Here is a 24357-nt window from a genome sequence, read left to right as displayed (position 1 = left end):
GGCTCTTTGTGGCTCCCTTACTCCCCAGGTGAATCTCATCTGGATGAAACTGGCTCTCTGCCTCACTGACCCTTTTCCAGGATGCCTGAGCATTTAGTTCCATGAGCTTCTGTAAAGATGCTTTTGTATACCGACTTCTGGTTGGATGTGTGCCCGATTTTTACCCAGCTTTCCCATCTTCTTCTGTCCTGACCTTGGCTTGTACCTTGACCACAATATATTCATCTACTGCCTTCCCTGACACTCTTGATCATATCGCTGTTACACAAGACCTCCGCCTATCCTGACTTCTACTTTGTGTATCAACTACATCTCCGTCTAATCCTCTGGTGTCGTGTTACGATGCCTCTGACCTGTTCGTGGTACCTGCCACTGAGCTGAGACCACTCTTGGGGTAACAGCCGCTGCAGCTAAGGCCAAATCCTAATTGAGGGGGTTAAAAGGTGAAAACCAGGGGACCTCGTATTGCTCTCAGAAGTAGGCTACCCCCAAATTGGTCAGTGGTTCGGTGGGTTCACAACTGCTCTTCTGGCAGTATGTTCTGCATCCATCTTGTCTGCATTAGTCGCAGCGTTAGCCCAGAGTAAAATCTCCGTTCCACATCTGCTCCGAGTGAAAATGATCAGGTTGCGTTTCTCCCATCGCTTATTGTCTCTGAAGGGTTGAAGTGATAGTTGAGAGCCCTTAGGCGCTAAACGGCAGCATTTGAAGTTAATGAAAACCTGCAGGCGTATAAATGGTATGTAATACAGATATATTCACAGTCTTAAATATGCTACTTACTGCCTAGCTCAAATAAGTACACTTGACATGTTCCATCATCCACTGAGTGTTTAATCATCTGGTTACACGAGAAGTGTGCAGTACATGGTGGAAGCGCTTGTTGTGATTGGAATGAAAATGGAAGAGCTATCCTGCCAAAGAAATGTCTCGAACACTGTTCTGACGTTACTTCACTTTTGTTCTCGCAATTTTAATTATTTCGAGGAGGTAGATAATAACATCTGCCTCTTCCTCTCTGGCAATCGCTTACAATGAGGCTCATCTTTTTTTGGACTTGGTAAAAGCCTGGATTTAGAAAATTCCCAGAGGTTTCCATTTGTGATGTCATCTTGGGTACATATCAATCAAATTGACAATATTCCACACTGCGTATTTCTAGTTTATCATGTGGGTCATTAGAATATCTGTTTGGGATTATTTAGTGATCTGGTATTGAGCAGAGGGTTGGACCTGATGACCCTGGAGGTCCCTTCCAACTCTACCATTCTATGAGTTGTCTAGGACTTCCAACCTTGTGCCTTGATGCTCCTATGCGATCTTGAAGCACAGTGTTACTGTGGTGGGATCACAGATAATAAGCTATAGTATACCTCTAAATAATAGGTAAAGTTGTCTAACTTTGCTTAACTCATCTTGGATTCATCTTGGATTCTCATCACCCCTTTTATTTAGCATTGCGTTCATTACTTGGCTGGTTTATCATTAGTTCTAAGCTCCCATCTTGCAGGATGTCCCAGCTGATTCAGTGTCTGTTTATAGCATGCTCAGCTGATTTGTACTCTGAGGGGTATAGTTTGAGCTCCAAGTAATGAATAATATGATGATGTAGGTCTAATTGGATCCCTCATTGCACCACATTGCAGACCAGAGGTTTGTATTATCAGCAAAGCACTCGCCAACGTCATGCAGCAAAGATGAAAAGTGTAAATGCAGCTCTAGAGGAGGTATATACCATCAAGGGACATAAAGATAAGTAACAGACCAAAATACACCAAATTTATTTAGGTGTGTCATTTTAATAAATTTAGTACAATTTACGCCAACAGTCGTTTTTCTAAACTGGTGTTTGAAACGCCAGTCTTAAGGGACATATTTTTTGGTTTTTACTTAAATGCATACATTGTATTTTTTTTTTGGTCTATAAAGTCCCTTTTTAGCAAAACAAAACAAATCTTGCTAAAAAGTTTGTGTCTAAGGCCTCCTTCCCACGGGCGGATTTCCGCTGTGTAATACCGTGAAACCGCTTCCCCGCCTACCGCCAGCCGCGTCATATGACACGGCCGGCGCGTCATGTGACGCTGTGGGCGTGTCATATGACGCGGCCGGCGCAACACGCGCTCTATTGCGCATGCGCGCCGAAGTGTCATGCGGGACGTAGGACTCCGGATCTGGAGGTAAGTATTGGGGTCTCTGGGGGGCGCCGTGACGGGCTCCGCCGCGGAATTCCACGGCGGAGCCCGTCACGGCCGTGGGAAGCCGGCCTAAGGGCTCCCACACACGATTCCCATCATTATTGCGATTTGCGTTTTTTGTTAACGCGATTGTCAATGGGACTTTCTAATGTTAAAAATGCAACGCAATGCACCAAAAACGCAGTTTCATGCGTTGCATTGCGTTTTTTTACAATAGAAAGTCCCATTGACAATCGCGTTAACAAAAAACGCAATCTCAAGATTGTGGGAGCCCTTATACCCCAGAATCAGAAGGGAGGCGGGAGGTCCAGACTCTCCTGATCACTTCCTTATTGTTTGGGCAGAGCGTTTATAGAGCACTTTACCCAGCACAGAAAACAAGAACTTGCTCCTTAACTTGTACACAACTGCCCAAAACTGCCATCATACTCTATTGGCACTCTGTTTATTAAAGCACTACCCAAACTCCCTGTCACTAGCAGCTGGCAAAGTGGCATTCCCTGGAATTGCCTATCCTGTCGTCTGCCTTCTGGTGCCTTTCTGCGTTGAGCCCTTATTGTACCATCTGATCTTCCTCCTTTGACTTCTCATCAGCAAGTTAGCCCCACGTGGCTGCTGGTACTATCCTCCCCATAATGAAGTGAGCCAACAACCCAAGTATCCTCTCATGTAACCAGCGTTGGATGAGCCATCACCACATAGTAAACTATAGAGCAATGTACATCCCCTTAGGCTTCCCCCAAACGTCTTTACCTAGGAGGTCTGTCTAGACTGAAGACTATTCTACATAGGATATTTATGATTTTTCAGAGTTTTATAACTTTTCAAAGTGATAAAAGTTGGGTGTCCTGCAGTCAGATGCGTCCTATTGTGTGAAAAATATAGCACTTTGTGTTTACGGCTAACTGCAGAACAGCAACAATCCGCAGTAAAACCACACATTACTTCTCGGCCATGCAGCAAGAACCGCAGTACAGCTGAGCTGTCTGAATAGCACCCAACGGTGTAATAATCCCTTTGTTAGATTGGTTGACTGGCCAAACCTCTGTCTGGATCTGAGGTGGGGTTCACGGGCGCTCCGTTGTGGATTGGATTGTTTTGCTTTATAATATAATTTTCTCTTCCATTCAGGCACAGAATCTTGGCATTTCTACTTCGTCAATGGCTTCCTCAACTTTAACGTTGTCTTCATTATGGCTCTGTTTGTTTTGCCCTTGACGTGGCTGATGGAGCACCTACTGCAGAAAATTAACAGTAAGGATTTACCAATTATCTTACATCTCAAGCATGTTGATCCCAACCCTGATTCATTCTTTGTGGAGTTATTACATTTGGGCGTCTGTTCCTACCAAGTTGTCTCCAGCTGTAGTAAAAACTTCAGTTTCCTGCTGAGTGTGACCTTATTCTTATAGTTAGTGGACTTTCAAGTGGTCTCCTATCATGACAACCCAGTGCTGTGCTTACAGTCCTGCCCATAGCTACTGGAATAAGTCATGACTTTTTCAGTGGATTTTAGATTATCACTTTAATGAGATATCTCTAAAATAGGCCATTACTAAAGGCCCATTTACACGCAACAACTATCGCTCAAACGACTGCAAATGAGTGCTAATCGTTGCGTGTAAACACTGCCATGCTAATCGTTGTGCGTAAACAATGCCACATGCTGGGCTCTGCAAACAGCTCCCGGAGGCCCATTTACCTGCAAATGAAGATGACAAAAGTGGTAATGGACATTAGTGTCTATTAACACTTTATGCAAAATGACCGCTAAAACTTTCAATCGTTTGAAATATTATCTTTGCGTGTTAATGGGCCTTTACTGATCGGTGGAGGTGTAACTGTCTGCTGTGCACTTGAATGCGCCTGTATTGTAGTTCACTGCACAGTGGGTGTCAAGTGCCATATTGCAGCTGACAAAACCTTGGCCCCTTTGTTGTCTGCATGGGTGGCTGTAAAGTCACCGATCATCATGTTATGGCATCTTCTCCGTATAGGTCATAACATTATTTGATGAGAATACCCTTCAACCTAACTCTTGCCATGCAAGGCGTCTGCTGCTCGCCAGTTATAATAGTTTGCCTTAGATAATTGTAAAGTGTCTTGGGTAGGGATTACACTTCCCTATAAAGGTAATCATCAGTAAATGCTCTACACAGACATTACACCAGACTCAGAAGGGGCAAGCAGACGTCTAAATGCAGGTTGAAAATAGGCTGAAGGATATGATGTTCTATCATTTATACAGAATACTGCAATTTAATTTGTACAAGACAGTCAAATGTGACCTTTTCCTTACTGTATTATGCTCTGTTCCCCTCTGGTGCTGTAAATGCATGTCACATATGCACTGGGAAAGCTCCTCGCACATTAGCCCCTTTATTGGCCTCAGCCAGGCCAGTTTCCTTAAAGTGTATATGAGTTTTCAAAAGCAGCCCATATCTTCATTGACCGCTGCTTTGCGGCTGTTTGCACCCAGTTTGAGCTCTTATCAATTCAGTTTTACATTTAGATTTCCTACTTTTATGCCTCCTTGCTGTTTGCAATCCGCTTACAAGTGTCTGTTGGGAAAGGGAGGGAGAAAGGGGCATTTCCTAAGCAGCCATTCTGCCAGTACTGTACTGGCCTGGACTACTTCTTCCACACTTTCCATGCTGCCTTGCATAGCCCTGCTCCAGTCATCTGCAAGGCAGCATCTGAATGCCCACCCCTCTGCTGCATGTAATAACTAGCAGTATCTCCAAGCCCCTTTTACTAGAGAAGCTAAATGCCTAACAACAGGCTGTGGATTGCAAAGGTGCTGGAAGGGAGACCCCTAGTGGCAGACACCTCAAACTTGATTTTCAGTGGTAAAATTACTTTTTTTTTCTCTTTTTTTAAATAAAGTATTACAAGATTGATGATGCACACATTGGCTGTTTAGATGAGCAGAAGTTGTGGGAAAAGTTAGTTTTTTTCCTGCAAGTCAAGTCTTTTTATGCAGAGACATCCTGTAAAAAATACAAAACAAAACAGAAATGCATACAATATGCTATACTTTTTTTTCATGGAAATCTATGGGCAACATACTCCACTGTTTGCCTCTAGAGTGGCATGCATTGGACGTTTTGCTCTGAGATGTCATGAAATCCTTCTGACATATAACTTCGACCAAAAGCCCAAACGAATGAGCGAGAAATCATTGGAATGAGCGAACGATGACAGTCATATTTGCTTTAAAATGCTGTCCGTTTATACAGACATATAATCCTTACTAGTCTTTCGTAATTCGCGCGTTCACTCGATCATTAGTCTTTCAGGGGACTGTGCCAGGTGATGGGAACAACTGAACGATCGCTTTTTACATGTAACGACCTGCAAACGACTGACCGATGACTTTTATGGCTGCATAAAATTAACATTAAGCGAATTAATTATCACCCAACCGTTGACCATGTTTACATTGAACAATTATCGCTCAGTTTTACTGATTCAATGATTTTTGTTTGTACAATGGACTCTAGAGCGAACATGAGGTCTATCCTATCTGCGTTTGTGATCAGGTTGAATGTTATCTTTTGCTTTGTATGACTGACTGTGGCTTTCGGCTTTCTTCAATAGTATTACTGCAGAAGGTCTAGACAATGCATCTGCTATATCCTGCTAACCCGTATCATTATGTTTGCTCCAGCAGTTCAGAATCTTGGTCGACCATATTGGCTCACTTTGGCTCCAATGTATATCTGGATTTTGGTTTTCTTCACGCAACCACACAAAGAGGAGAGGTTTCTCTTTCCTATCTACCCCCTCATCTGCTTGTGTGGGGCTGTAGCTCTCTCTGCTCTGCAGGTAATCTATGCTTTTTGTTGGGTACTCGCTAATATTTTAGATGGTAATCAAACTTTGTTTACACAGAGAACCTATAATATAATTCTATATTTGCTTAAAAATAACTAGTTGCATAGTACTTATGGGCACTTTTAACAAATATCAATCTGACTGGATTTATAAAAACCCTTTTAGCATTCATGATTGTTTGGCGTTACATAAGGCCCATTCACACATGCAGATATCTTTCAAAAGGCACTAATTTGCTATTAGTACTTTATTAGCTTCATTTGCATCCAAATGAGCTGCTGGGAGCTGTTACTGAACTCAGCAGGAGGTCTGAGCTCGGTAATTAGCACCATTGTTCAGCCACACGCTCCCCATGGAGAATTCAGCACCATGGACAGCAGACAGCCATAACAATGCTATAAGCTGTAATCCGCTCTCCATGGCAGAACACCACGTGCGATCCTGCTTATCAGCTGTTCTTCTGAACGACTGTTTTTAAGCAGAACTGAAAATTGTTGTTCGGCCGAACAGTGAAGGATGGGTACATTTAGACACAACGATTATTGCTCAAGAGACGGCTTTTGAGCGATAATAGTTGTGTCTAAATGGGCCTATACCCATAAACTACTGAGTGATTCTGATGATTGCATTCATCTTGTGATTTGAACCCATGATATCAGTACCTCTCAAAAATTCCACAATTACAGCAGCACCACAAAATAATCCCCACAAGGGGAGAGCAATCTGACCTCCACACCACTGGTATTGCACGCTCTGTCACCAGCGGATAGCAGGATCCAAATTCAACAGTCCATATAAGATACAGCTGAGCAGCAATTTCAGGGAAGTTTGTTTTCCATATATACTCACACCGAGATCCTAAGATCAAGTCGTGTTTATTTCAAAGTACATATTCCATAGCCATGCAACGTTTCGACCATAGTGTGGTCTTTCAGTAGATATATCCTCCTTGGCATGAATAGTAGCAGATGTATGAATATACTTGTAAATTTTGTTGGTAATGGTGATTTGAAGTCGCACGATATGAGGAATCTAATTAGGGCTGTGGCAACAATTGTGGCGGAAAAAAGATTTGGCTAACGCCACCATAGCACACTGATTTGCAACTTTTCAACTTCTCTCTTCACTTTTCCAAAACGGCAAGAAAAGTGGATGTGACTTAGTGGGAGGGAGTCATGGTCTGACACATTTACTTATAATTTACGCCAGAAACTGGGGAAAATTATAGAGCCAATGTATGCCAGCTCTTGGATGATGTAAATTTGCATTTCTGGCCCACAGATATGCCACAAGAACTTAAGAGGTGTGTCTTTCGTAAACCACCTAACAATTTTGCCTGAACGGTGCTTGTGCCGTGAGAAAAGAATCTTACAGTTTAGTCTGAGCATCTTTCTAGCAGTAGGCTATTCTAACAACCGTATCTCATAGTAACATAGTCTGTAAGGCCGAAAAAAGACACATGTCCCCAGTGTTGATCCAGAGGAAGGCAAAAAAAAGAAACAATAAGGTAGAAGCCAATTTTCCCCAATTAAGGGGAAAAAATCCTTCCTGACTGCAATCTGGCAATCGGAACAGTCCCTGGATCACAGATCCTTCTGAAGTTATTAATGATAACATATAACATTGTATGGCTCAAGAAAGAAGTCCAGGCCCCTCTTGAACTCTTATCGAATTTGTCATCACCACGTCCTCTGAGAACCGGTCTTCTTCTGTGATTTTGGTCCTGTTTGAAAGGGCCTTGGCCTTGAAACAAGACCAAAACTGCAGTGGTACCCCTGTTCTAGCCGGAGATAGAGCAGCTTGGAGTGTAAACTGCATTTGCTAAACTTGTACCTGTTACTTCGGCTTGTGCAAAGGAGGAAGAGGACCAGCAGGGAGAGAAGAATGCAGTTGTATGGGCAGAGAAGTTAAAATGCTATGGAATGTGGCAAAACAAAAGTTTTGTGGTAAAAAGAAGTCTTTTTTTATTGCACAAATATAGTAAAACATAACAAAAGCCATATAAATTTAGTATCATTGTAATCCTAACAACTCGCAGAATAAAGTTGTGATGTCACTTAGGCCAGGCTCACACAAGCATATTTGATTTGTGTTTTACGCACGCGATGTACACACATATAATACGCGGTACTTCGTGTCAATTCAAGTACATAGGATTTTCCCACTCACACTAGCAATTTTTAATGCATACAATAGGTGAGTAAAAAGAACGCAGCATGTTCTATTTACTGCATATTACACGGGTCAGAGCGTATTGTTCCTCATGGGTGTGTACATTGCGTATGTGCGGTGTTTATATGCAACGTCGCTAAGCGACAGAGCAGGAATTGGAATGAAACCAGGAGGACTGCGCATGGCGGTGTGTGTGAGATACGCTGCCATGCGCAGTCAAAAATAGCAGCTATACTCAGTGATATGCCATCCCACACCGCGGTAAAATGCTGTGTTATACACATAGCGCTTTACCACACGCTCATGTGACCCCGGCCTTAAACTGCACAGCGAATGCCAAAGAATTAAAAACTACAACTGATCTCACAAAATACAAGGTGCCGTATAGCGACATTGACTTAAATATAAAAATGGCGTGACCACTGGAACACGAAAGGTGTAAAAAAAACGTAACGATCGTTGGAGGTTAAAATTAGATGCGTCATTAAAGAGTTAAAATGTATCTGTGACAGCAGGGTTACGGACCGGCTGTATTGTTACTTGAGACATAAACAGTTACAATATAAAGTGACATTTTTAGGGGTATTTCGATATTTAATGTGATTGGTGGGGGGGGGGGGTTAATAAATTTGGCGCAGCTTTCTCTAATTGACTGCTGCTAAAGCTCGGCATAGGAACAGCAGTCCATTCCTCTGCCTTATCTTGATAAAGCAGTTGGGTATTAAAAATGGTGTGAGGCTGGATAAAGCACCGTCTGACCCGGCAGCTGCCGCCTGTCTGCACCGCGTCTTTGCTTTTATTCCTGCACTTTTTTGTACCAAGATACGAGCGGCTGCAGATTGTACCTCGGTCAGCGCCGCCTATTCATTCTGCAATGTGGGTGTTTGAAAAACTCTATTAGCGCGGCTGAGCACCATCGTTTATCACGCGGCACCGCGGTCAGATTCTGTTTAGCCGTTGGTGAGTGCCGTCTGCTCTGCTTTTGTTTGGATTGAAAATGAGTTTTATAGTTTTTATTAACCATTCCGGTTTATTAACCCTTGGTGGCATGTATATACGCCTCGTGTACAGGAAGAGTATGGAGCAGGCTTGCGAGCTCCATGCTCAGCAGATATCCACTTTTTCATACAGCTGACAGCAAGCTGTGATCGGAGCGATCTCTGATCATGGCTGTTTAACTACTTAGATGCCACGGCTAATGCTGACTTATTAGGGCACAAGGACATCATTGAGAGTGGTCCCTGCTCTGGACACTCCTCTACGAGCCAGAATGGAGAGCTTTTTCTATAGTAGCAGCTTCCATTCTTGCTGATTTGAGCCGTCCTTGTAAATCAGCTGATTGTTAGGGGTCCTTGAAACAGAATCTGGGGTGATCGGCATGGGAGCCACTTCTTAAAGGTGTTGTCTGGGTCTGGTTTAGAAAACTAATTTTCAGATACTACTTTTGTTAGGAAGCCCTGAAGTAATAGATAGGACCCTCCGTTCAGGACACTTTTGTGTATAAGCCAGATGGCATGAAGGTTACAAATAGTGTTTGGAGGACCCAGCAGAATCTGTGCATTTCATGAGCAACTCATTTCATAATGTAATACTTCATTTCTCCTGTGGTGGCAGTGTAGAGAAGCTGAACACTTGCTTCTTCGCTCACAATCTGAGGGTCCAGCAGTGGTCACCCTGTGATCGACGTTTTATAGGGGATCCTTCTAACCAACAGTCATCATTGAGAGGACTAGCCTTGTCATATATTTTAGTAACTTATCGGTTGAATGATTTGTAAATGTTCAAAATGTCATCGTTTTTAGGACGCTTCAACAATAAAGATAGAATAAACCATGTAGAATTTGGACAGCAGTCAGTAAGTTCTAGAGCTCACATGATCTTAAAGGGGTTTTCCAATTAAAGTCATTTTTCCCCACCCCCAGTGTAGGAGATAAATGTCTCATTGCTGGGGTCCGGCTTCTTGGATGATCATCGTTAGTCCCGTGATTTGCTCACTGGTATGCCCCATGTCAATGGAGCAACGGTGAAAGCTAGTCAGTAAATTCTTGCTTACATAGGAGATAAATTCCTTATTGGGAAAACCCCTTTAAGATCATATCTGCAGAATAGGATATGAATGTCTGCTTACTGGAGGTCTAACCACCGAAACTGACAGCAATCCCATGACTGGCACATCCGTATACCCCATGTGAATGTAAGTATGCTTGACCACCATTCTCTTCTATGGCACAGGAGAATATTGATATGCTGGACAGTGAATGAGTAGAAGTGGTCATGCACGCACTTTGCTGCTTCATTCACATGGGACATTTGTGTGAGCAGATCTCGGGATCACTGGAAGTTCCAACGGTCGGACCCCCAAGAATCACACATTTATCCCTGTGGATAAAGGAAAAATGACTTTAATAGGAAAACCACTTTTAAGGAGTATTCTGGAACTTCAAGTATTTATGACCTATATTCAGAATAAGCCATCAATAGTTGATAGACAGGTCCACTGCTCGGAATTGTCGCTGATCATTTGGCCTGCTGTTAGTGCAGCTGGCCAGATGTCATCATCTGTGGTCAGCGCTGGAAGTGTAATAGCTGGCTTCACTCTTATTGAAATCAATGGGATGGATGCCTCCTGTTACACTTCCGACTCCTCATTGTGGTCAGGACTGGACAACAGACCTGGACTGCAATGAGGAGGTGGAAGGGTAAAAGGAGGCATCGCTCCTATTAATTTTAGTGGGAGTGAAGCTGGCTATTACACTTCCACCGCTTACCAACGATGAGCCAAATGATCAGCGGGGATCCCGAGCGACAGACCTCCATCTATCGACCATGGAAGATCTATCCCAGGGATAGATCATTAATAATTAAAGTTCCATTTCAATAATGAAGATATAGATCACTGGCCTTATGTCTATGTAAAAATGAATGCATGTGTCTTGTGCTGCCAAAAGCCATTTTGCATTCCGGATGTCTTGCTCCTCTTACCCGCCTAGCCACATGGATAATGATGCTAGACACAATGGTGAAATATGTTTTAAAGGCTTCATCCAGGATTGCTTGTGGAAAGATACAATCACTTCTTTGTAGTACCTGTTTCATAGTGCGTCAGAAAACGGTCTTGAATTGAAACCATTGTGGTGAATATGAAATATTATAGATGTATCCAAGTACCGGACTGAAGAGGTTTCCAGAACAATACCTTCTGCACAGTGAAACGTAAGGCGATGTTCTCCCACTCTCCGGAGATTGTTTGTTGCCATCTTCCATCTGCCCAATGAAATTGCTGTATATTCTGTGAACAGAGGAAGCATTGAACCAAACAATGCCGTGTCCCCTCTTACAATGGAAAGTGTCTGGCAATAGGCAGACGGCCTCAGACGCTCAATCATCTCTTCTGTTGGGAGGCTTTTGTGAGTCGTAAAGAGCTTTCTGATTGCGCACACTCAACGGATCGATCATTCTGTGCCAGAAAAGAAACAATTGACTCCTTAAGCATGACTTTTTTTTTTTTTTATTTCAGGTGGATGAGATCATTTCAGAATTGGTTAGACTTCCCAAATACCGATACGTTGTATTCTTAGTATATAAGGATGTTGCTGGATTGCAACTAGAAGAAACGGCATTGTGTGTTGGGGTTATTCAAAATGTGATGAGATGAAATTAAAAGGGTTGTACCAAGTTATAAAGTTATCTAAGGGATAACTTTCTGATTGGTGCAGGTCTAACTGTTAATTCCTACCTTCCCCTGATCCCGAGAACTGGGATCCTGAAGGTTCCTGCATGAATGAAGTAGCGATTGCACATGCTCGCTGCTGCTGCATTCATTTCAGTTGGAGCGCTAGAGGTGGCGGAGTTTAAACGCTCAGGGAACATGTATGGAGCAGCAGCACACATGTGCAACCTCGTGTGGTGCAGTGTGTTACGGCAGTAGAAATGCGTTATAGTGACCTATTATGCTAAAATAATAACTTCATAGTATATACTCCTCTTACTGATTCTCACTGCTTCCTGCACCACCGTTCTCCTTGGTCCCTTATTGCTCTTTTTTGGTAATCCATCATGGGGATGTCACTATCCATGCCATGCCAATTTGCGGTAAAGAACTGGAAGAGGTGGAGATTCGTTAGGTGAGTATTTGGATTGGTTTTGGCTTTCTTGTGTTTGGTGCTGTCCTGTTGCTGTGTCCCTGATGCAGCTGTGGTGTAGTTGTCATGCTGTGCCCTGCGTTGCCTTGTGTGGATGCTGGCAGGTGGAGCTCCATCAGACTCACTGGGCACCAGGGAACAAAGTTTCTTGTTGCCAGCTTCCAGGAGGAGAAGGTTACAAGTGTCATCACGGGTCATGCATAAACCAGTGCTGAAGTTTTCAGTGTTGTGCTGAGAGCAGGCGAATCGGGGGAGATCTTAAAAGGGAGAATTGGGTGTCGAAGTAACCTGCTGAGGGTGTTAGAGCGGTGGGCAGTAAGACAAAGTGGCGGGCTGTAGGCAAAATGAGGGAAAGGCGTAAATGGCGAAAATTGGCTTCTACATCATTGGGGTACTTTTGTCTTCCTCTGGATCAAGATTGGGGGGTAATAGGCTGAAATGGATGGACAGATGTCGTCTTTCGGCCTTACATACTATGTTATGTTACTTTTGTAGCTGCTGCTGGAGAAGTACTGGTCAGAGTATAGAGGGACTGCCCTGAGGCCTACTGCAGAGCAAAACATCCAAGTTGTAAGGGTACGCCTCCTTGTTTATCATAGAGAAACGTTTAAGACGTTAGCAGTGTGTTCTGCAAGAATCCTGCATCCTGTATTAAGCTCTATTCAGGTCTTATACACTGATTGATTGTCAAAAAAAATCCCTCCCCTAGAAGGAGTTGTGGGAATAAAATGAAACTTTGTGTGATTGTACCATTGATATAAGGAAGTGATGACAATATCAGAGCAAAAGGATACTTTATTGTGGAAGACTAATACTTAGCTGGGCTGCCTCTAGCTTGGGTACAAGATGTGAAAGTGGAGGGCATGGAGGCTCTAGTGCCCTGCTGTATCGCCTCTAGCTTGGATATAGGATGCGATACCAGCAGGCATGAAGGCTCTAATACCCTTGTGTACTGCCTGTAGCTTGGATACAAGATGTGATACGGTCAGGCATGGAGGCTCTAGTACCCTGTTGTACTGCCTCTTGCTTGGATACAAGATGTGATACGGGCAGGCATGGGCGGCTCTAGCACCCTGTTGTATTGCCTATAGCTTGGATACAAGATGTGATACGGGTGGGCATGGAGGCTCTAGTACCCTGTTGTACTGCCTCTATCTTGGATACAAGATTTGATACGGGCAGGCATGGAGGCTCTAGCACCCTGTTGTACTGCCTATAGCTTGGATACAAGATGTGATACGGTCAGGCATGGGCGGCTCTAGTACCCTGTTGCACTGCCTGTAGCTTGGATACAAGATGTGATACAGGCAGGCATGGAGGCATACAGGTTTCGTATCATATACGTCGGCATATAATTCCACATTTGCTATAACTGAGGCTCTAGAACGTGCAAACTCATAGTCAGAATTGGCATCCCAAATAGTCCTATACATGTTCTATTAGCGACAAATCTGGCGACCGGGCAGCCACAGAAGTGTGACAATGTTGGGAAGGCATATTTCTGACGGCCTTGCTATGAGCAGCTGGAAAATACCTCTTGGAAGCCGCCATGAGAGGAACACATGTGGCTGCAGGATGTCCTGAACATATCGCTGAGCTGTCATTGTCCCTCGTGCCACTACTAGGGGGGACTGACTATTGCATGCCATGGCCCTCCAGACTGTCACACCAGCAGGGGGCAGTGTGCCACTTCACAGCAAAAGCAGGATTGAGGTGCTCACCCGGAGGTCTCTAGACATGAACACGGCCGTTATCAGTGCACAAACTAAACCTGGATTTTTCACTGAAGAGAAATTTGGGCTAGATCTTTGCTTGCCTTTGGGTTGGGGCCATACGCCAGTGTTGCGCAGTGTATATGAGAGGTGCAGCTGAGGAAGTTGGGTTTCCGTGATTATGTAGAGATGTAGCAGCCCCACGGAGGTGTAGAGCAATGCCAACAATGAGTGTAGGAGGGGTAGACTGTGGCAGAGACTAGTTACTGGGAGGCTAACAGAGGGCACAGTAAGTCGGGCTAGAGCTGACCATCTCTTTGGCGTAACCCTTCTTATGGTGTCGCATGATGGAGGTCCTCTGTTCTAGAAGGTTGTGCCACTGTATAAATAAAAGTATTTGTTGAACTGTGAAGGTTTGCGTCATTCTAAAGGGAACCCATCTGTAAGAAGTTTACTCCAAAGTTTGGTTTTGTATTTAAGGGCAGTTGTTAAAACCTAGAAAAAGCAATGAAATGATTACTGTCTGTCAGAAATGTATGACTGCTCTCTCTATATATTTATTTAGCTAAAATTGTCTTTTTTCTTTTTTCTTGTTTTAGAAATGTTACCATTTTTTATTCCAGCGGTACCGTTTAGAGCATTACACAGTTTCTTCCAACTGGCTTGCCATTGGTACTGTCCTACTCTTCGGTCTCTTGTCCTTTTCTCGTTCCATAGCCTTATTTAGAGGTGAGATAATTATTTCAATACTTATCGTTTCTGGGAGTTGGACTTTAAATCAAGGGGTGCGATATTTGTGATGACATTACTGCGTTCAGATTCAAAGCAAGTTTTCCTGGAAGTTTTTTTATTATCCTCAGGATAAATAATAGTTGATTGGCTGGGGTCTACCACACGGGACCCCGACTGATCCGCTTCCACTCTATACCCTGTGGGTTTTGCCAGTGACACTAGGCATCGGAGCAGCCGATCAGTCGGGGTCCCGAGCAGCAGGCCCCAGCCGATCAACTATTGATGACCTATCATGAAGATCAGTAAAAATTGCCTGGGAAACCCCTTTAAGGTGTCTTTTTCGGTAACCCGAACACTTGGTGCCTCTTGCCAATTAGTTTTGAGATATCTGAAACTAAATCTACCATTTCTCCTAAGTCATCACTATACGGTCCGCAGAAGCTGAGAGCACTGTAGACTCATTGCATTGTTAGCCAAGTAAGGGTTTGTTCACTTCAATGTTGGGGTTTCCATTTTCCTATTCCTTTTTTGAAATCGAACTAATCTATTTTATGACGGAAACAAATGGCACCGTCACACATAGAAGTAGTCCTCTCAATCTATGCATGCTGAATAGTCTGCCGGATGCATTCAGTAGTGGTTATGACCGGGCTCAGTGGGGAATGGCTTTAGTGTTTCTGCTCCAATGAGTTCCAAAGTTTAGCAAATGGGGCTCATGGAAGCTTAGAGAGCCCCTTTATATATAATAGTGTGATGATACATCCCTTCAACAACTGTTTTTCAGGCTACCATGCTCCATTAGATCTGTACCCCGAGTTTTACAGAATTGCCAAGGATCCAAGTATTCATACTGTACCAGAGAGCAAGACTGTGAATGTATGTGTAGGGAAAGAGTGGTATCGGTTTCCAAGCAGCTTTCTTCTTCCAGACAAGTAAGTTCACTTGCTTATCCTTTATCCTTACCCCTTTTATTCAGAATTAAATGGGGGGTATTTAACATGACAAAAGCAATATATATATATATAATATATATATATATATATATATATATATATATATATATATATATATATATATATATATATATACACTATAGAAATGACCTGTGCCGAGGATGTCCTATATACAGACCCCCATGACACTTTGTGACTCGGTGTACAGGTACATCAGCAATTACATTAGTCGCATGGGGGAACCACCCTTCCATGTTCATGTACTGCACATGCGCTGATGTAGACTGAAGAGGATTAGCGCATGGGCAGTATATGCAAATGAAAGGACAGACCCCTGAGACTGATGCAGTTGCTGATGTACCCATACACTGAGCCACAAAGGCTCATGGGGGTCTGTACACCTGACCTCAACGAAACTTGAAGATAGGTTTATCTTTAGCTTGACTCTTAACTATAGATGAGTGAGTATACTCGCTAAAGGCAATTGCTCGAGCGAGCATTGCCTTTAGCGAGTATCGCCCCGCTGGAGACTGCAGGTTCGGGTGCCGGCAGCGGGCACGGAGCTGCGGGGGAGAGCGGGGCGGAACGGAGGGGAGATCTCTCTCCCCCCCCCCCGCTCCCTCCTGCTGACTGCCGCTACTCACCGCTCCCCCGCGCCGGCACCCGAACCTGCGGTCTCGATCGGGGGAGATACTCGCTAAAGGCAATGCTCGCTCGAGCAATTGCCTTTAGCGAGTATACTCGCTCATCTCTACTCTTAACGTGACATGCTGTCTTGGTGGTCTATTTACACTTGACATCCCTTTACAATAAGGTTTTGTTGTTTTATATATTCTTGTTGATTTTGGAAAAAGGGGAGAGGGAAAGAAAATAAAGAGGGCTACATAACAATATAGATAGATGGGATGGGGTAGAATCAACAATTTAAACAGTTTGAATCAGAACAGTTGACAATTTTGCTGTAGCAATCTGAAGAAAAAGGAATTTAATGGCTGGAAACTGCTTTTTAGTGGGTTTAGATAAGCTAGCTTTCTGTGCTGTGCTATCACAATCAAGGTAGGATTTGTCCTATCTGTACTTGGATTTCCCAGTGGGATCATGTGATCATAGACCCAATCAGCAAAATGGGAAGTTTTTACAAAAGTGAGTTTATTGCAGATTTGTTTAGTGTGAAATCAATGGCCTTTTTGGAGGCGTGAGCAAATCTGCACATTAGGAGATCCTACATTTCAGCCTGTAGGCTACCAAATTGAGAAGTCTATGTTGACAAGGGTCATCCCTACAGATAAATGCGGCCTGTGATGAAGTCCCACGTCCACGCGTGAAACTTGTCAGCTCATCTAAAAATGTTGTATTTCGATTCTTATCCTTTATAGTTGGCAACTTCAATTCATTGAATCAGAATTCAGAGGGCAACTCCCGAAACCTTATGGAAAGGGGCGGCATGCTACAAGAGTTATCCCCAAGGACATGAATGACCAGAATCTGGAAGAGACATCTAGATATGTAAGTTATATGTACAGATTAGTATTGAACTGGAATCATTTTAAAACCTTTATGGCAATCCTGAAACACCTAGCTGAATATTTGGTGCTTGTTTGGGTATAATTCCATAATTATGGATCAGATACTAACTACATCGGAACGTTTGGTCATGCATGTTGGAATTTAGGGTTTTGATAAAATTCACTGACAGTCAGACATCTTTGGTGGGGATCTTATTGTCCCCTGTCGTTACACCCTTTTACACTGAACATCATCAGGCACTTCACCTCCGCTCATGGAATAATTATCGCTCGTGTGTAAAGGCAATAATCACTTTGAGTGTTGGCCGCCCAAAAAATTGTCCCGTCTAAGGCTAGGTTCACACAGGGCGGATTTGCAGCGGAAATTCCGTGCGGAATTTTGCCGCGGCAAATTTGCCTGCGGCCGCTAATCTCGGGATTAGCCAGCCAAGTGGACGAGATTTCTCAGGAATCTCGTCCACACGGGACGGCCAATCTGCTGCGGTAAGTCAGGCAGAAACCGCGGCTGCGGCTTTGCCGACCGCAGCATGTCCATTCTTTTTTTATTTCCGCTGCGGCCGCGCTCTCCTCTATGGGAGAGCCGGCCGCAACGGAAGAGCGAGCGGCCGGGCCGCTTCAAAGCCGCGGCGGTTCTCCCAGCGGAAATGTTGCGGTTTTTCGCTGCGGCCAAACCGCGACATTTCCGTCGGGAATCAGCTGTGTGTGAACCCAGCCTAAAAGAACCCTTACTCCACCGGAGGAAGCGAGGATCAAACAAGTTGTATTTCCACCCATCTATTCCTGAAGTTACTCCGCCCTCAGATAAGGAGTGCCTTGCTCCCTGCTAACCAGGCTTAAGGGCCATTTACATGGGACGATTAGCACGCAAAATTAGTTGAAACGTTGTTCATCATTCAGTCCTTTGCTGCGTTCAGACGGAACGATTATTCACTTTTGCTCGTTTGAAGGATATTTTGAACGATTATAATCGTTCATTTAAAAGCCCCGTTATGCGTACAGCAGGAATACAGATCTGCGTTGTACGAATCTGTAATATGGCGCCTATAGTTTACCATTTTTTATAGCTTACCTATGGATTCTATATAACAATGTCAGTGGAGTATGAGTAGCTGGGCCATATTCTTTCACGTGCTTCAGCGGTGTACTCCCGGAGAGGCGGTGCATGCAGAGGGGAGACTCTGGTTAGGCAGTGGGAACACATGGGTCCCTGATACTCGCTGCCAGCACATCAAGCTGGACTTCCCTGTTAAGTCTTTTTATAAAGATAGAAAGCTCCGCCGAGAACACTTTTCTGTGCTTCTGAAATACAGGAAAGGGAAGAAACCCATTTAAATAGAGAGCTAGAGAGTAACATGAAAAGAGCCCAAAGTACATGTTGGGCAGGCAGCGGTGAGGTGAGCACAGGATGTGGATACTTCACTATGATCCGTGCACCCCCAGCATATATTTAATTATAATCCCTGCCCCCCCAGCATATACCTCAGTATAATCCACCCCCCGCCCAGCATATACCTCACTATAATCTCCCCCACCATATACCCCACTATAATCCCTGCACCCCCCATCATATACTCCATTATAATCCCTGCCCCCCAAGCATATACCTCAGTATAATCCATCCCCCGCCCAGCATATACCTCACTATAATCTCCCCCAGCATATACCCCACTATAATCCCTGCACCCCCCAGCATATACTCCATTATAATCCCTGCCCCCCAAGCATATGCCTCAGTATAATCCATCCCCCGCCCAGCATATACCTCACTATAATCTCCCCCAGCATATACTCCATTATAATCCCTGCCCCCCAAGCATATGCCTCGGTATAATCCCTGCATCGCCACGCATTTACTCCATTATAATCCCTGCCCCCCAAGCATATACCTCAGTATAATCCATCCCCCGCCCAGCATATACCTCACTATAATCTCCCCCAGCATATACTCCATTATAATCCCTGCCCCCCAAGCATATGCCTTGGTATAATCCCTGCATCCCCCAGCATATACTCCATTATAATCCCTGCCCCCCGAACATATGCCTCAGTATAATCCCTGCACCCCCCAGCATATACTCCATTATAATTCCTGCCCCCAAGTATATGCCTCAGTATAATCCATCCCCCCCAGCATATACTCCATTATAATCCCTACCCCCAAGTATATGCCTCAGTATAATCCATCCCCCCCAGCATATACTCCATTATAATCCCTACCCCCAAGTATATGCCTCAGTATAATCCACCCCCCCAGCATATACCTCACTATAATCTCCCCCAGCATATACCTCACTATAATCTCCCCCAGCATATACCTCCCTATAATCTCCCCCAACATATACCCCACTATAATCCCTGCACCCCCCAGCATATACCCCACTATAATCCCTGCACCCCCCCAGCATATACCCTACTATAATCCCTGCCCCCCAAGCATATGCCTCAGTATAATCACTGCACCCCCCAGCATATACCCCATTATAATCCTTGCCCCCCAAGCATATGCCTCAGTATAATCCCTGCACCCCCCCAGCATATACCCCACTATAATCCCTGCCCCCCAAGCATATGCCTCAGCATAATCCCTGCACCCCCCAGCATATACTCGATTATAATCCCTGCCCCTAAGTATATGCCTTAGTATAATCCATCCCACCCCCAGCATATACCTCACTATAATCTTTGCCTCCCCAGGAGATATCTCACTATAATCACTGCCCCACCCCCAAGAATATACCTCACTATAATTACTGCCCCTCAGCAGGTACCTTGCTATAATCCCTGCTCCACCAAGCATATACCCACTCTAATCCCTTCCCCCCTCCCCCAGCATATACCTCACTATACTCCCTGCTGCCCAATAAGTATCTCACTTCACATTGCGCCATCCTGTCCCCGTCCTGCTGTGGTTATGACTGGCACCTCTGAATGTTGCTGCAGTAGATGTGGGTGCCAACCAGGGGAAAGTACTGCCTTGGGGACTGTAGGACAGGCGGTACGGTTTGGCAGTAGTGTGCAACCCAGAGACTACTTATCAGTCTATATATTATCCCCACCGCTTGCCACTACTTACATCCTGCAGCAGGGCACGTAGCTAAGACCCGGTAATGTCTATGCACGCTCTGTACGTTAGAGGAGGATCTGACAGTTGTGCCTTTTGTGCATCACTTCTGTTAGATGCAGTCGCAAGAAACATTTTTTTCTTTCCTTCAAACTTTAGCTGTGGAGCAGCGGCGGTGGGCTAGTCACAGATGGTGACTAGCATGACATTTCTGCAAATCCTGGGGTGCATTGGCGACCTAATTTGGTCACCATCAGGAGTCCTGTCCCACCTGGGACCCCCTCTATGACCCATAAGGAGAGCTGTTCCCATTCTGACGGACCCGTTATTACCGCTGTAGTGGAAATGTTTCGATGGCTACGAATTGTCTCCCACAGAATCAGCTGATTGCCGACGGTGCCAAGAGCAGGACCCAGTGCGATCACCTGTTTGCCCCCCATTAAATAGGTTTTCTGGGCAAATACTATTGATAACCGATCTTCAGGATCAACAGTTGATCGGCTGGCCAACCAATCTGCTGTCATCAGCAAAACACATAGGATACGGAGCAGAAGCTGATTGCTCCATTCCCTGTGTAGTGGCCAGTGCTTGTAATTGCAGGCGCAGCTGTCAGTTATTTAAATGCGAGCTGCGCCTGCAACTACCAGTGCTGACCACTACACAGGGTCGGAGTATCAGCTTCCGCTCTATATGTTGATGGAACAGCTGATCAGTCGGGGTCTGAAGAAGCAGACCCCAGCGATTAACTATTGATGACCAATCCTGAGGATAGGTCATCTATAGTATTTGCCCCGAAAACCCCCTTAATGTCCTGATGCAGAAATGACCTGTGGCTCGTACTGGCACCCCTCTATGGGTCTAGGTAATTGGATAATTTTGGATTTCCATGCAGATTTGCATCTCCTATGTACCTGGTTATAAATGAAAGCTATGACAATGCCTATGTTCTGGCCCTGCATTATCAGACTTGTACAATCATACTCATGGCTGAATTCTTCTTGGATGACTAAATCAGATTTTCAGTCCTCGCTGTTCCATTCTGTGTACTATACATTGTTATACGACTGTTTTTCTTCCTTTTTTAGCAGCGTGATTATAGCGCAGCGTGGTGTCATTTTTAAGGAGATCATGCAGAGGTTTGTGCTTTGTAAATGAAGCCGTAATAGGTTGTCCGTAATGCAATAAAGCATGTTTTATTATACAGCGCCGGTCGGGTTCACAATTGTCTTTGCAGACCTGAAGGTTAATTTGCGATGACGTCAATAACTTTTTTTTTTTTTAGCTTAAATGCTGCAGCGTTTCTCGCATGCTGGGCATGATTTCTTGGTAATGTCTCAGCTTTCATCCAGAATAGGCCCCAATCCTGCATTTCTATTTGCAGCCCTGACTCAGAAACCATGTCTATTTCTGACTGCACTCAGCAAGCAGTGAGCGGCGGCTGATGTCATCACACCGTGAACACCGCCTGTACATACGCACTCGCTACTTGTATAAATGTGAAAGAATACATTTAATTTCGGGAGGGGGGTTAGACTTTTAAAGATTTCTATTTATTTTTAGTACTATCTTTCATACATAATCATGTTTTTTTTATACTGAATACGTTAACGTCTTCCACTTCTATAAAACGGTATTATGCACTAGATTGCTCATATCCAAATCCCCATTCGACTAAGAAGGACTCCTACACATTACAGGGTCGGCAAATCATTTAATTGGCTGACAGACATGCTTCTTTGGGCGAATTGAGCTGGAGTTAAAGAAGCCGCTGAAAAGGAGTTGCTTTAATGAGGTAACCCCTTTAAGAGGTCCCCTGACACCTCGGGCGCCTTTTATCTTTAGGGGAAACTAATAGATTAAACAAGTTAAAAAGCATTAAAAAGGAGAGACAGTTTGATTCTGCTGTAGAGCACTAATGAGATCACATCTACAAAAAGACGTTGATAAAATAGAACAAGTCCGAAGATGGGCTACAGAAACGGTGGAGGATCTTACAGCTGTTAATCACTTTATGGAAAGAATGCAGAAAAGGCAGTAAACTGTTATATGGGGATATTAAAAGTATAACTATCATATCACCCTGCTATATAATCGGGGGATCTGTCACTACTTTATGCTGCTCTCGGATAGGGAAGCTTAGTTGTGATAATTTTGCTTTACGCATAAAATTTTCAAAGAACTTACATTGTATAGCCTAAAGGAAAGGAGGGGACATGATGGAAACATTTATATATTTCAGGAAGGAAGAGGGAGGACATGATGGAAACCTTTATATATTTCAGGAAGGAAGAGGGAGGACATGATGGAAACCTTTATATATGTTACAGGAGGGAAGAAGGGAGAAGGGGACATGATGGAAACCTTTATATATGTTACAGGAGGGAAGAAGGGAGGAGGGGACATGATGGAAACCTTTATATATGTTACAGGAGGGAAGAAGGGAGGACATGATGGAAACCTTTATATATTTCAGGAAGGAAGAGGGAGGACATGATGGAAACCTTTATATATGTTACAGGAGGGAAGAAGGGAGGACGGGACATGATGGAAACCTTTATATATTTCAGGAAGGAAGAGGGAGGACATGATGGAAACCTTTATATATGTTAGAGGAGGGAAGAAGGGAGAGGGGGGACATGATGGAAACCTTTACATATGTTACAGGAGGGAAGAAGGGAGAGGGGGGACATGATGGAAACCTTTATATATTTCAGGAAGGAAGAGGGAGGACATGATGGAAACCTTTATATATGTTACAGGAGGGAAGAAGGGAGGGGGGGGACATGATGGAAACCTTTATATATTTCAGGAAGGAAGAAGGGAGGGGGGGGGCATGATGGAAACCTTTATATATTTCGGGAAGGAAGAGGGAGGACATGATGGAAACCTTTTATATATGTTACAGGAGGGAAGAAGGGAGAATGGGACATGATGGAAACCATTATATATTTCAGGAAGGAAGAGGGAGGACATGATGGAAACCTTTATATATGTTACAGGAGGGAAGAAGAGAGAGAAGGACATGATGTAAAACCTTAATATATGTTACAGGAGGGAAGAAGAGAGGGTGGGACATGATGGAAACCTTTATATATTTCAGGAAGGAAGAGGGAGGACATGATGGAAACCTTTATATATGTTACAGGAGGGAAGAAGGGAGGGGGGGACATGATGGAAACCTTAGTATATGTTACATGAGGGAAGAAGGGAGAGGAAGGACATGATGGAAACCTTTATGTATTTCAGGAAGGAAGAGGGAGGACATGATGGAAACCTTTATGTATTTCAGGAAGGAAGAGGGAGGACATGATGGAAACCTTTATATATGTTACAGGAGGAGAGAAGGGAGAGGAAGTACTTGATGGAAACCTTTATATATGTTACAGGAGGAAAGAAGAGAGAGGAGGGACATGATGGAAACCTTTTATATACAGTATGTTACAGGAGTGAAGAAGAGAGAGAAGGACATGATGTAAAACCTTAATATATGTTACAGGAGGGAAGAAGGGAGCGGGGGGACATGATGGAAACCTTTATATATGTTACAGGAGGGAAGAAGAGAGAGAAGGACATGATGTAAAACCTTAATATATGTTACAGGAGGGAAGAAGGGAGAGGGGGGACATGATGGAAACCTTTATATATGTTACAAGAGGGAAGAAGGGAGAGGGGGGACATGATGAAAACCTTTATATATGTTACAGGAGGAGAGAAGTGAGAGGGGGGACATGATGGAAACCTTTATATATGTTACAGGGGGAAAGAAGGGAGAGGGGGGACATGATGGAAACCTTTATATATGTTACAGGAGGGAAGAAGAGAGAGGAGGAACATGATGGAAACCTTTATATATGTTACAGGAGGGAAGAAGAGAGAGAAGGACATGATGTAAAACCTTAATATATGTTACAGGAGGGAAGAAGGGAGAGGGGGGACATGATGGAAACCTTTATATATGTTACAGGAGGGAAGAAGGGAGAGGAAGGACATGATGGAAACATTTATATATTTCAGGAAGGAAGAGGGA

General features: G+C 44.0%; 1 protein-coding gene across 2 annotated transcripts in view; it reads left to right on the top strand.

Annotated features, from left to right (window-relative positions):
- The window catches only part of ALG9 (ALG9 alpha-1,2-mannosyltransferase), a 119931-nt gene that overhangs the window by 44511 nt on the left and 51063 nt on the right, over nucleotides 1-24357 (top strand). Inside the window, exons 9-13 of one of the 2 annotated variants that reach the window (XM_066606970.1) lie at nucleotides 3327-3449; nucleotides 5869-6023; nucleotides 14658-14787; nucleotides 15575-15722; nucleotides 17120-17249. In XM_066606970.1, the coding sequence (XP_066463067.1) occupies nucleotides 3327-3449; nucleotides 5869-6023; nucleotides 14658-14787; nucleotides 15575-15722; nucleotides 17120-17249 (686 nt within the window). Of the gene's footprint in view, nucleotides 1-3326; nucleotides 3450-5865; nucleotides 6024-14657; nucleotides 14788-15574; nucleotides 15723-17119; nucleotides 17250-24357 lie in introns of both variants that reach the window. The other variant, XM_066606969.1, reaches the window with a different exon arrangement.

Source organism: Eleutherodactylus coqui, chromosome 6, assembly GCF_035609145.1.
Source record: "Eleutherodactylus coqui strain aEleCoq1 chromosome 6, aEleCoq1.hap1, whole genome shotgun sequence".
NCBI classification, from domain to species: Eukaryota; Metazoa; Chordata; class Amphibia; order Anura; family Eleutherodactylidae; genus Eleutherodactylus; species Eleutherodactylus coqui.
Note: the sequence above shows the minus strand (reverse complement) of the source record. Positions and strands in the feature narration are given on the sequence as shown.